Genomic DNA, 14318 nt, shown 5'->3' with positions numbered 1-14318 from the left:
AATTCTCCTCACAGTTCCCCTGCCCTGTACTCTAGTTTAGTAGTATGACAAAACTGTGTAACCAGAGAGATGCTCTTTTCAGAACTGTAGAACTTGTTACCCAGGATGACCCACCAAAGTACCACATAATTTTTATGGGCCAGAAATGTGGATTCATAATAGATGAAATGAACTTTTTGTTTTTGATAGACATTGGCAGTCCCAGGTGTGTGTCGGAAGTTAATAGAACTCATAAATACGCCAAACATTGTTGGCATAAACTTGGTCCTGTTTGGATTTTCAGAAAATCTTGACTTTTTGCAATTTTCTTTTTTATAGAATGACTTACAGTCTTCTGCCAACCCTTAAGAATATTTATGATTGCCGGGCGGTGGTGGCACATGCCTTTAATCCCAGCACTCGGGAGGCAGAGCCAGGCGGATCTCTGTGAGTTCGAGGCCAGCCTGGGCTACCAAGTGAGTCCCAGGAAAGGCGCAAAGCTACACAGAGAAACCCTGTCTCGAAAAACCAAAAAAAAAAAAAAAAAAAAAAAAATTTATGATTAAGTGATGAATGTATGTTAAGTTCTCATGTATACAATATTCATATGAATTACATGAAAATAAATTTTATTTCAGCACTTTGCAACATGTTTTTAGAACGGCCAAGGATAAACTTCTCCATAGATCTTCCCACTCAAAATTGTTATAAAGTGTGTGACACCGTCTGTCACCAGAGCTGGTCTAAATGTATGTGGCTGGTGACTGATAAAAGATTTAGTCTAGGAGTTACTACTGAAATAATAGCCATCTTTATAGTCTACATGGTTTTGAATGGTTGGGTAGACGGCCTATTTGATAATAGCACTAGCCAAACAAGCATTTGAGATCCAGCACCCACTAAAAAGTTGAACATGACTGTGAGTGCCTGTAACCCCATCACTGTGGGCCTGGAGTAGAGACAGGCTGATCCTGAGAGCTTGCTGGCTAGCCAGCCTGGCCAAAATGGTGAGCTTCCTTTCAGTGAGAGACAGCCTCTCCAGACACCCAGAGTTCTGCCCTCTCTTCCACAGTGTTCACATGGGGACACACACACACACACACACACACACACAAAGAGAGGGGGAGAAGAAATCAGTAAATAAAAACTGCATGGACTTGAAAGGAAAGAGTAGAACTCTCTTAGCACTATAGTTGGTGCTTCAGGAAGTGACGCGTGTCACGAGGATTGAAACCTACAAAAGGCTATTTGCATTGGAAAGTTTGGGATTCCATGACAAAGTACGTGCTGTAGGTAATGTAAAAAATAGAAATTTATTTGTTATAGTTCTAGAGTGTATAAACCTAAAAATCAGTATGCCAATTTGGTAACTTGATATTATTAGTTGATTTAACTTGATTCCTGGTGAGCAGAATTGGTTGATTTATCCTGATTCCTAGTGAGAAGTATTGGTTGATATAATTTGATTCCTGGTGAGCAGTATTGGTTGATTTAATCAGTTGTGGGGGATGTTGTATGATTTTATGTCATGGATCTAAATCTCCAGAGAACTGTGAATAGTCCCTTCAAAATTAGAATGCTATTAAGTTGAGATGATAATATCTGCTTTCCAGTTTGGACAGGAGATGTGGGGTGGGAAGGTCCCATTTCCATGTGTCCTTTGTCACAGATGAGGACTTTCTATTAGGTCCTCATCTTTATTTAATCGTAAAGTGGTCTTGACGACAAAGAGCCAGTGTTGCCTCCATGGAGGAAAACAGTATCTCAGAAGAACAGCCCTGATCTCTGTGAGTTCAGTATTTTGTTAAAAAGGTTCCATATAGATTGCTCTGCTATGCTCTGTTGACAGCATGCTTTTTCAAAAGACGATGTCTCAAAACTGTATCTAATTATTTCATGGGCAGCTCTCTCTCTCTCTCTCTCTCTCTCTTCTCTCTCTCTCTCTCTCTCTCTCTCTCTCTTCACACACACACACACACACACACACACACACACACACACACACACACTGTGGTAGAGTTTCTACACGTCTGAGGCCCTTAGATCTGACTTCAGCACGTAGACACCACATGCTGATATGATGATTACAGTACTCCTAAGTGATCATTTAACAGCTTTGTGGGAACTGAAAAGAGAAGAGGACATATTGGAAATGGGAGAAATGAGCCTGAAGTAACCCAAGTTTCACTGCAAGGGTCTCCAGGGGTTTGAAGAGTACCTTTCCAGCCGGGCGGTGGTGGTGCATGCCTTTAATCCCAGCATTCCGGAGACAGGGGCAGGCAGATCCCTGTGAGTTCGAGGACAGCCTGGGCTGCAGAGTGACTTCCAGGACAGGCACCAAAGCTACATAGAGAAACCCTGTCTTGAAAAACAAAAAACAAAAAATAAAAGAAAAAAGAAAAAAGAAAAGAATACCTTTCCAGCCTAGCTGTGAGTGAAAGAAGATAACCACAGATGATTTGTAGTTGGTTAGAAGAATCATTTAAAAGAATAAAGTCTGTAGTAACTTTTCTGTAAACTCAATGCAGAAACTGCAAAACTGTATTAGCCAACTTACTGCATATTGTTAATAAATGTTACAGTCAAGGCATAAGTACTAGACAGAATTTAGTGCTATAAACAAAGACTTGGAATTTTTGTCTTCCTCTTCAAAAGTGTTCCAAGAATATGTGTATTCCTTTATTATGACGGTTCTGTGTCCGAGCTTCTAGAAAAGACCGGTCCCTGAGGAAAGGAAGAAGGAGTGGAAATGAGGGTGAGGGGGTGCATATTAGAGCAGATAGGAAATAGCCCAAGGAATTCTGGGTCACCTCCCTGGGGACGGGGTTCTCAGGCTGTAGATGCTTCCCTGAAGCATCCGGTGGGACTTACAGATGGATAATCATTTTCCTTAGACTCTCCCAACCTAAGAACATTCTAGGCCTTTTATTTGTTTTGTTTTTGTTGACTGTTAATATCTGGCATGCTTGCTGTGGAAATTCTCCCTGCTTTCTCTCCTCTTTGGCAGGAGAGGAAGGAACATTAGTCTCTCACCAGCCTCTTGGGGCTGGAAGAAGTTTGTTTCTTCTATCAATTACAGCTTCGTAGGAAGACAAGTGAGGACATGTTCAGGACACTGTCTCCTGCTGTGCCTTGGTGGCTGGGGACATGTAACTGTCCTCTCCTGTGCCTTCTTCTCCTTCTATCTAGAGAATTCTTAGTTTCAGATGTTCTCGACTCTCAATCATTGGCTTTGCAAAGCAGATTCTTTATAATAATGCACCTCTTATTTTATGAGCTAGAGACAAAGAATATCTGTTTGTCCTATAAGTGAGATTATTCAATATGCTTTTGTTTTATTTTGATGTTTCCTTTACTTAAAATATAGGTAATGACATGCTGAAATTTACCGATGTGAAGGGAATGTAAATATTTGGGTCTTTGACTCACTTTCCTAAGGTTGTATATTTTATTTTTGTACTGAGTGACAGTCATTTTCTTCTTTTTAGTTATTCCTTGAGTGCCCTTTAACCAGAACGAAAGTGGACTCTGTAATTACTCAGTCCAAGTGTATTAGATATAGACATGAGCAAATGGTCACATTTTAAGCAAACAATACATTCAAGATGAAGTTGGAAACAATTTGTTTAAAATTCTTGAAATCACATGTAGAGCTCCATGTTGTTGCAAACAAAAGTAAATCATTTAGTCTCTCATTTCATTATTTTAAAGCGTGATTAATTTGTTTCTATTAATTCCTAGTGCGCGCTAGCATATGAATGTACAGCACCAGAAAGTGTGAGCGGGAAGGACAACTTGCCTTTATTAAATTCAGGTATGTAACTCAACTTTGGATACTTGTATTAATGCTATGTGAACATATACATTTTCATATCCTATGGATTCTCTGATGCTGAACTTGGGCAGCATTCTCTCAGAGGCACTCCTGAGTACTGAGTTCACACTGTGCTTGATGGAGTAAAACATAATGAATTATCAGTTTTCTCTTTTCATGGAGGAGACAGGTTTGGGGGTGACTGATTTATGAATATATTTCTAAATGTCTTCATCCACGCAACCTCAAGGAATGTGCAGAATGTAAGATGTCAATGGCTTCTTTTTAGTCACCTTACATTACGCAGAATGAGGCCACTTGAGTCAGGGTCCTAAGGGTTAGAGTTTCCAAATTTAAAAAACCCAAACTACGCATTAGACAGATAAGAAGTGCATTGTGCAGATGATTAAAAAAAAAAGTTACTATGACTTTGGCCTATGTGTTCCTGTCTTTCCTTGTCTTTATTTATCTATCTAAATTCAGCAGCTTTGGCATGAACCTGGTTAAATTCCCACGTGGGAATTTTAATCTTTAGACAAAGGGAGCTATTGGCATTCTTCTCTAGGCTTGCATTAATATAGTCTATGCAACTTGGCAGTGTGGAGTGAGTTATGGATCCTTACTAAGTGTGAGAGAATGTCGTATCTACAATCTTCCATTTATAACTCTAGAGGTGTTTTTCACTATTCAGGAAATTCTCTTGTCTATTGTAAAATGCAAAAACTGTTTGCCTGAAGGTCTCATCCTTTCCCTGGCTTGTTAATGCTGCAAAGTTGAACATGTGTGTTGGGAATCTGGGGATCTGAGGGCAGCAGAGAAAACTCAAGGAGGAGACTATAGGTCACGAAAAAAGGTCTGCAAGTACCTTAACTATGTGAGAAAACAAGACCCTAGAAGCAGAGCAAGCTTCATGTATGTGAAGCTCTGATAAAATTGCATATTATAATTATATAATTCATACAATCAAGTTGGAAACATGTTGTTGGTTCCTTTTTGTTGCTGTGCTAAAAAATAATCAAAAGTAACAAGGAAAGTTTTTTGGGGCTGATGGTTCCAGAGAGGGAGGAGTCCATCATGGTGGGGTGGCATGGCAGGAAGTGGCAGCATGGTGGCCAGAGCAGGAAGCTTGAGAGATCACATCTTCAACCCAAACAGGAAACATAGTGAACTGGAAGTAGGGTGAAGCTATACAGTCTCAAAACCCACTCTCAGCCGTGTGTTTGCTCCTGCAAGACTCTACCTCCCCCTATTCCCTAATCATCTCAAACAGCACTACCCACTAAGGACTAAACATTCCCGCACTTTAACAGTTCTCATTCAGCCTCCCCACTGTGTGTCCTATTTTTATTTATTTAAGCAGGGTGGTAGTAAGAAAGTTGAACTTATTTCATGTTGGGGAATGGGGAATTGGGACAATTAATTTGGAACTTAGAGAAGTATAGCTGGTAGTTTGTCCTACAGTCACTAGGTTGGGCTTTTCTGCCTAGGCACCTCCTCTGCCTCTGTGCTTCTGAGTAGCAGACAGGTTCCTGTAGTGTTGGAAGATGCTTGCATTGTTAAAGCAGGAGCATAGATAGTCAAGCTCCCAGAACTGGTGTCCAAGCCTCGGCTTGCCAAGCAGCAAGGTGACCTAGCTGGCATTCAGCCTTTGCATGTCAGTGACCAAATTCTCCTGAGCAGTCTTGGGCTTCCCTGTGAAATCCTGTTCTGCTTTGTGTGTGAGTGCATGTGTGGCTGGGTATGCTCACCTCTGCATGCATGTGTCTTGGCCAGAGGTAGGTGGTAGGTGTCTTCCTCAATTGCTCATCACATGTTTTTTTGAAACAAGATTTGACACTGAACCCAGAGCTCCCAGTTTCATCTAGACTGGCTGCCTTCAGGCACTTGGAGTCAGTCTGTCTTGTTGGCTGCAAACTTTTCCTTAGTGCTTTGCATGGAAGCTGAGGATTGAAACCCAAGCCCACAAGCCTGTGTAGTAAGGATCTTAGCACTGAGCCATCTTCCCAGACCTGGCTTCTTTTTGACCCTTAAATATTTGAACTGAATGCAGCAAGCATAATTTTGCTTTTGAAAATCTCCCATCTTTTTTGAAACACTCCATAAGCATGTTCATTTGAAGTACTTTCTTGTGCAGCCACACACAAACTCTTAATCCATTGTAATATTTTTTTTCCGGGAATTCTCATTTACATCCAAAAACATTTAATTTTTTTTGCAGATATGATTCTCTCTGTATTGTCAAATATGTACACATATTTTATATTTCTGAAGTGTAAATAATCCTCTGAATCCTTTTATTAGGATGTTAAATCAGACTGGTGAATGACCCTGTTATGAGTTTCTGGCTGTCAGCAAGTGTTAGTTTTGACGAAGCATCTTCCTTGAATACATCCCTATTTATTGAGTCATGAAATGAGCTTTTGTCCTTTAAAGACTATTGCCATGTTGTATATTAAGATGTCACTGCCCTTCCTATTCTGGGAGGGCATACTTATCAAACAGTGGTGATTTCTAGGCGTATAAGTGGATCCTAAGCAGACTTAGGGAATGTGCCCCTGTCATCCACCAATACCTGCACACTATCTTTCTATTTAGAGGATTGACTAGTTCTTTTTGATTCAGAGATGAACCACAACCTTTCTCCAAATAGGCCCAGTGTATAGCGTCAGCCACTGTCTGCTCCGCTTTGCAGGTGATGTAGACTGCCAGCTTCTGCACAGGCATTGCTTCCACGTCTTCATTTGAAAACGGGCTGCACACATTAACAAACGCGGGCCCCTTAAGCCTGGCCAGTTCAATTTCCCGTTGTTTAGTAATAACCCTTTTCTCCTGACAATATGAAGCTTCAGCCCTGTAGAACCTGACCAACAATTTATTGGTGAAATAAAGTTTAGTTGTTAAATAGTAGTTTCAGTCCTGGTGAATGCACAGCTTTGAGATTTCAAGTGAGCCCGACAAAACAATCAGTTCTTCCACGTGGTCCTTTATTTGTGATAGATGATCACTATCACAAATCAGAGAAGGAGGGTGGGGGGAGAGAGGGTAGGATGGAGGGAAAGAGAGAAACTTTTATTATTGGGAATGGACTTCCAGCTCCAGAATGGGGGGGGGGGCTTGATGTATCTATGTCTTCTCAATGATACTTTCTTAAAACACAAGGCACCCAAGACGAGCTTTCTTGTGATGATGGTGGTCACTGGCCAGTGACAGGCACACATGGAAATGGAAGGTGCCTAGAGTAGCAAGGAGCTCAGAAGTCCTGAGAGCAGGTGCAGAGAGAGCACTTGAATCAGCGATACATTCTTCGCTCTCAAATACATGACTCTTCCATAACAGAATACCATAAGAAATTGATAACACCTTGTCAAATGATCAGTGATACATGTTCTTGCTAGATTATATGCTTCATTTAACAGATAATTGCATTTAAGTTTTGAATAATAGAATTTGTTATCTGTAGAAATCACTGTGAAATTCATGCGTGTGTGTGTGTGTGTGTGTGTGTGTGTATGTGTGTGTGTGTGTGTGTGCACGCACATGTGTTTGACAGTATCTTGCTCTGTATCCCAGGCTACCTCAGGACCTACAATGCTTCTTGCTATGCCCTTCCCCATATACTACAGTTATAGGCAGGTTCCACCTCAGCATTTTTTCTGGTTTATGTGTTGCCTTAGGATTTAATTGCTTTCACAGAAACACATAACTAAACTAAACACTGGGTTTGTATTCTCCTCACTAACGCCCTATCCATGATTTAGAATACCTTGAGGCTGTAAAAATATTCACCCTGCTCATTCTGGGTGCTCATGGATTCCAGCTCGTTATCAGCTCTCCAGTATTTTTCCTTTTCGCTTGTTTTCATACAGAACTAAGACAGTTACCTTGTCAAATGTACAATGATGCCACTTCATGTCAGAGATGGTGTTTGCTCGACTAGTTTAAGTGATCCATACCTGTGTGATTGTTACTCTGTCAATGGAGGCTTTTCTCTGTCCTGCCCCATTCCATAGCTGTTTCCAAATAATCAATCAATCAGAATCTTGTATTAATTACAAATTGTTTGGCCTATTGCTCAGGCTTATTACCACTTAGCTCTTCAAACTTAAATGAACCCATTTCTATTCATCTGTGTTTTGCCGCGTGTCTTTCTTGTGGCTTTTGCTGTGCTCTAACACAGTTCGCTCCTCTGGTGGCTGCCTGGCTGGTGTCTGTTTTGACGCTGCCCTTCTCCCTATATCTCTGCTTGGATTTCCCACCTGGCTCTATCCTGCCTTGCAATGGGCCAAAGCAGCTATTTTACTAACCAATGGGAATAGAACATATTCACAACATCAAAAGGATTATCTCACAGCATTACTCTGTAATTATAAAACTTAGGGCTATTTTGACTTAAAACTCTGGTCCTTATTCCTTTTATTTCTTTATCTTTTAATTAGCTTACCAAACAGTGGTTTTCTCTGTGACACCCTCTCACACTCACATCTTGTACTTATTCAGCCTCCGTTATCCCTTCTTGCTCAGGCCTTCCCACTGGCCCCCTTCCCTCCAAGAGTCCCCTTCCAACTTCTCAGGTTTCTTCTTGCTGCCACATGCCAGATGCCCTTGTCCTTTGTTGTTTTTAATAATCTAATGTAACCAACTCCTCTTGCATATGGGGACTTTGCAGCTCTTCTCATTTAGTTTGTGCTAACATATTTAGGATGTTAATCAGCTTCCCATGAAAGGGTAAATGTCATCTAACCAGTGGTGTCATCATTCAGATCCCTTTTATGTTTCAACTCTGCATTCTGTTTATCTGTGCTCTTGTCTACCTCAGCTGGACAAAGTTAACCAATGCAGGGGGATGACATTGAGCAGGAGAATTTGCTGGCAGGATATGCAGAGCACTCTCAGCCAGGGTTACTCTTCCCACCATCCTGAGGCTCTGTGCTTTAATAAGCAAGGCATTCGGCCTTGTCCTTTTCTCTTGCCTCCCCCTCTCAGGTCACATGGTGGCTGGTGCTGTGTCCTCTCTCCTCATGGGAATCTGTGAGTTGCATTTCTGTGGCATGAGCCCTGAGTCCTGTAGCAGATACAGGGGGAAACCAACAACCTGTTCATCCTTACCTACTTTCCAAAGGTGGCTCGCGTCCCATGATAACTCAGTGCTGTGAGCCTTCCGTTACTGTGACAAAACTCTTGAGGCAATGAATTATAAAGAGAAAGTTATTTTGGCTCACAGTTTTAGAGGTTGTAGCCCACGATCAAGTGATATCATTCATGCACAGTCTCTGACTTGACTGACGCATCATCGTGGGAGCACCCATGGAGTAAATGGTTTGCAATGGGAGTCAAGAAGGAATAGGAGAAGGAAAAGAGACCAGAAACTACAGTTTCCCATTTCCTTTGGAGGGAATGTCTCCAGTCTTCAGTGACCTAACAATCTCCTAAGAGGCCTCATTTCTTAAAATTTAGATTATTTTCTACTAATACCACCTGAGGGTCACATTTGGGCAAGTGGTGTTGAGACAGGGTTTCTCTGTGTAGCTTTGTGCCTTTCCAGGTGGGCCTTGAACTCACAAAGATCTGCCTGCCTCTGCCCGCTGAGTGCTGGGATTAAAGGCTTGTGCCACTACCATCCGGCTTAGAGGGTCACATGTTTACACAAGGACCTTTAGAAGACATAGCACAACATCTAAACTGACAACACAGTTGTAGACTAAGAACCATGGGGCATGTGCAGTCAAAACAAGAGACGCCTGATGGACAGAAACAGTAGAGACTGAGGAAGTCTTCTTAAGTGTTGGCTCAGGTGGTTTTATAGGAAGTCTAACTGAGGCTGGTAGACAGGGGGTGATTCTTTGAGGCATATCAACGGCTTTGAGAAGAGGTGTACTAGTAAGTAACTAGTTTTCTCTGCGTGAAATGTGAACTGCCTTTGAGTTTTTCCAGTTGCATCTTGCCCTATCCATCACAGAATGGACAGAGCTGAAACATACCCCTTCTCTGACTACGGAAATTCTGTAGACTGAATTCACCAAGCATCAGCCATGAAGTCATTTATTTTGTTTATTCTTTATCAGGGTGATGGTTAGGGTTTTCTATTGTTCTTGGCCTTAAGTCAAAACTTGGAAGACCAAGAACCCATGAGTCTGGAGGGATGAGAGAAGCAATGTTGTCAATTCAGCTTAGAACCCATTTCTATGTGGTATTTTTTGTTTGTGATTGAATGATGGCAACACAATTTAGGTTTCATAATGTATCTAGAGAAATATCACTAGAAATTTCTTAGGAGCTTATTTTTATCATTAAGAATAAAGTTATGCTCATATGCATTTATCTGTGCTTGGGTGTGTGCACTTGGTGCAGGTGACTGCAGAGGACAGGGATGGGGGGTTTCCTAGAGTTGGAATCTTAGGCAGCTGTGAGCCATCCAACATGGGTTCAGGGAACTGAACTCAGGCCCTCTGGAAGAATAGTCATCACTGTTAATCACAGACTCATTGCCAGCCCCGGGAGCTTAATCTGTGAACAGTTTATACCACACATGTTGCCTTTTACAGAGCTCTCTCTTCCCCATTTTTCTGCTTCTGCTTTCTAAGCTCTCGTGGTTTTCTTACTTCCTCTTCTTGTCAGGGTGTCTGTTATTTCTGTTTAGATTGTTTAGTTCTTGTCCAGTCTTAGTGGGAGTTGAGTACCATTTCAGATGTGTATAAATCTAAGGTAATTTTGAGTACCACTGAGGTGCATCGGTATCTAACTGAATTACTTGGGCATACCCTTAATAATACAGTGCAGTATTTAGAGAAGAGGCAGGATCTGTACAAGCAGCTGGAAAATTAAACAATTAAACAACTGTATAATTGAAAGTATGGGAAGAATGGATTTCCTCAAAGGTTCCACAGTACATTAAAGTCATCTTTTTGGAAGATCTGAAATTAATGACGTCAGTTCCTATTTAAGTAAGTCCTTTTTACCTCCTCCTCACAGCCATGTGGGGAATCAAGATGAGCACAGATGTACTTCTGAAGAAGCAGATGAAGAGAACATGTTAAAATAAGTAATAGTGCTTTCTGGTGATCCTTTGGACCCTGGGTCACATTTCAAAACCCCAGTTAGCCCACTGACACCCCTCATACTTCGTTATTTCCATAAATAGACAGGAGGAAAACATCTCTGCTGATTCTGATTTGTCTTTTTGCCCCAGGCTGCTTGGACAGAGGGCTATTATGTGTTGTCTGTCTTGGTCTTGTTGAATATTTCCTCAGCATCTTTGAATTATTCAGAATTGTCACAGCTTGGCTTTTATAATTGATGAACCCTGTGGAAAGCAGGTGGCATGCCACCTTTTAGCACATTTCTGTTACAGAGTCTGGGAGAGATGATACAGACATTTAAATAGAGATGCTAAAATGACAGAAATCTTCCATTTCCTCTCTGCTCTTGTGTTTGCCCAGGGCTAGACCTCAAAAGGGTAATGTATCAGTTGAGATCTGGGCCAGTTTAGAACAAGACTCATTAAGTTATCATAAATAATACGATGCAAAACATCTCAAGAGCTTTTCTCTCTGTAGAATCTGTCATATGGTATTTTTAACCTTTGCTTTGGAAAAAAACATAATAAATATTAAAATGGGGATACACGTACGAAGTCTTTAGAAATGACACCTGTAGGGCTGGAGAGATGGCTCAGCCATTAAGAGCACTTACTGCTCTTGCAGAGGACCTGGCTTTGGTTCCCAGCACCCACATCAGACATCTCACAACTGCTCATAACTCTAGTTCCAGGGGATCCAACACTTTTTTCCAGTCTCCACAGGAACCTGCATCCATGTGATGCATTTAACCTCAAATATGCTTGGAATTTTCTTGGGGCCACCAATCAGCTCCCAAATAAAGACACAAAGACATTATTAATTATGACTTATTAGCCTTAGCTTAGGTTTGTCCCACTAGCTTTTATAACTTAATTTAATCTGTTTCTCTTCATCTACATTTTGCCTCAGGACTTTTTTACCTTTCTTTCATTCTGTATGTCCTACTTTCCTGCTTCTTCCGTCTATCTGTCTGGCCCCTGGCGTCTCCCTGATGTCTCTTTTTCTTTCTTCTCTTTCTCCCCTGAGTCTAGATTCCTTCTCCTACTTATTCTCCCTGCCTGGAAGTCCTATCTATACTTCCTCCCTTGCTTTTGGCCATCCAGCTATTTATTAGACCTATCAGGTGCCTTAGGCAGGCAAGGCAAACAGCAACACATCTTTACATATTTAAACAAATATTCTGCAGCATAAACAAATGCAACACATCTTTACATAGTTAAGCAAATGCAACACATCTTTGTATAGTTAAATATTCTGCAACACACAAGCAAGCACATACATATACATAAAAGTAAGTAAATCTTTGAACTGTGACTCATTAGGTTCTGCACACCTATAATTGAGGGGGTAAGCCCATTGTCCAGTCAGAAAAGCATAAACAAGAGGCATAATAGAGATTCAGAGTTCAAAGTCCCAGTCACATGTTCATTTACACAGTTGGAGTGTGCATGCAGAATGGCTGGAAAAGAGTTGGCAGACACACTCAGCATTTGGGTCCATTGCTGGGTTTTTAATGTGTGAGTCTCTCAGCAGTCTTTAATGTGAGGATGTGAAACCCACCATCATCGGCCAAGTAAAAATTTGAGTTGAGATCATCTTATCTGTATTTTTTTTTCAATTACCCAGAATATTCTCATGATGGTTAAAGATCAGGCCACACCAATTTTAAACTCATGCTCCATTCTATGGTATTTTATGATATAGAAGAGAAATCCTTGCCTGAGACCTAGTGTCATAAAGGAAAGCCGTTGGATTAAATTGAGTTGTGAAGGGGATTCCATCATGCGATAGGCAGTCAGCTTCCCATCACTGTGACAAAATCCCCGAGAACTGGGAGGTTTATTTTGGCCTGGTCAGTTGGCTTCAATACTGTTGGGCCTGTGGCAAGACAGACCATTATGGTGCAGAATATGCGACGGAGCACAGTGGGTCAACTCATTGTAGCCAGAAAGCAGAGAAAGGGAAGCAGGAGTGAAGTCTGATGGTTTCTAGGACATCAGCAATGGCTCTGCCACCTCTCCACAGAGCTAAGGCTGGCAGCCGAGTCTTATACAAACAAGGTTTTAAAAGTCATTTCAGATGCAAAACATAGCAGATTACGTATTTGTTCTGAAACTGACAAATATATGCAGTTTGGTACTGCTTTGGGAAACCCGAGTCTCAAATATCAGCACCCATACTATAAAAGTTTCAGGGGAGACATTCGTGAAGTAGTTTTCTTTCTTGGTTAAGTTACCAGAAGAGTGTGTGGGTGTGGGTGTGTGTGGATGTGTGTGTGGGTGTGTGTTGAATGTGTTGGTGTATTTATTTCTGTGAATGTGTGTGTTGTATATGTGTGTGTTGAATGTATTGGTGTATTTGTTTCTGTCAATGTGTGTGTTGTATGTGTGTTTTTCTGAGTGTATTGTATGTTGTATATGTGTTTGTGTGTATATATATTGCCGTGTGTTAGTGTGTTATATACATTTGTGTGTATGTGCTGCATGTGTATTTGTGTGTGCATGTGCTTGTGTGTGTTGTGTGTATATTTGTGTATGCATGTGCTTGTGTGTGTATGTGAGTGTATGTGTGCATACATGTGTGTGTGTGTGTGTGTGTGTGCCTGTGTGTACTTTGTTATTGTCCCACGTTTCCTCCAACAGCAGCAGCCCCTCTGTGGAGTCTGGGTGTTGTGTGTATAGTGGTCAGAGGGGAGTTTCTCTACTGATCATTAATCAAACTGTCCTTGTTTTCTGCTTTAAAAAATTTCAACACAGGTTTATATTTAGAAAACCCGAGGAACATTGAAAGGAAAATCAAACAAAACATCAAAAGGTGAAGGACTTGTTTGGGGCTCAGCAGAGACAATGGGGAGCTTTATGTTTTCTGACAGAACTCAACATCTAAATTTTATGAAAAAAATAATTACTGATCTTTAAAGGGCAAGAAAAATCCAAAGAACCTTTGTAAGTGTTTTGGGAGACAGAAAGATGCTTTGTAACTCTGAAAAGGTGTTTAAGGCATAGCAACAGAGTGGTTACATAATAACTGATTAATATTTTCATACATTAGTAGGAAATTCTTTAGACATTTCAGATATTGAGGTTTTGTTTTACCAAAAAAAAAAAAAAAAAAGCGTCACCTTTCTAAACTCAGTATGCATACATGAATTTATAAGATCTTAAGATCTTAACCCAAGTGGTATTTTATTGAATTCAATTCATGTTTTTTCTTTGTTCTTCTCTTCTCTTCTCAACTCTTAGAGATAGGCTAATAGAAGTGGTAGTGAACTTTTCATATCTCTGAAACACACTTACTTTAATAATGGATGAAATCATATAGTTTCTGACTAGAAGTCTTTACTGACTCTTCTTTCAGATGAAAAAGTATAGTAAACTTTGTAAGTATTGTGGTGTAATCAAATTGATAAATTTTCGAATAATCATGAAAATATCAAGAAGACGATCTCT

General features: G+C 40.7%; 1 protein-coding gene across 9 annotated transcripts in view; it reads left to right on the top strand.

Annotated features, from left to right (window-relative positions):
• Inpp4b (inositol polyphosphate-4-phosphatase type II B) overlaps positions 1 to 14318 on the top strand; it is a 726443-nt gene that overhangs the window by 527505 nt on the left and 184620 nt on the right. For all 9 annotated transcript variants that reach the window (XM_037206141.1, XM_037206136.1, XM_037206137.1 and 6 more), the window contains one exon: positions 3721 to 3793. In XM_037206141.1, coding sequence (XP_037062036.1) covers positions 3721 to 3793 — 73 coding nt within the window. The remainder of the gene's footprint in view (positions 1 to 3720; positions 3794 to 14318) is intronic.

Source organism: Peromyscus leucopus, chromosome 5, assembly GCF_004664715.2.
Source record: "Peromyscus leucopus breed LL Stock chromosome 5, UCI_PerLeu_2.1, whole genome shotgun sequence".
Taxonomy (NCBI): Eukaryota; Metazoa; Chordata; class Mammalia; order Rodentia; family Cricetidae; genus Peromyscus; species Peromyscus leucopus.
This window is presented reverse-complemented; position numbering and strand designations above follow the sequence as displayed.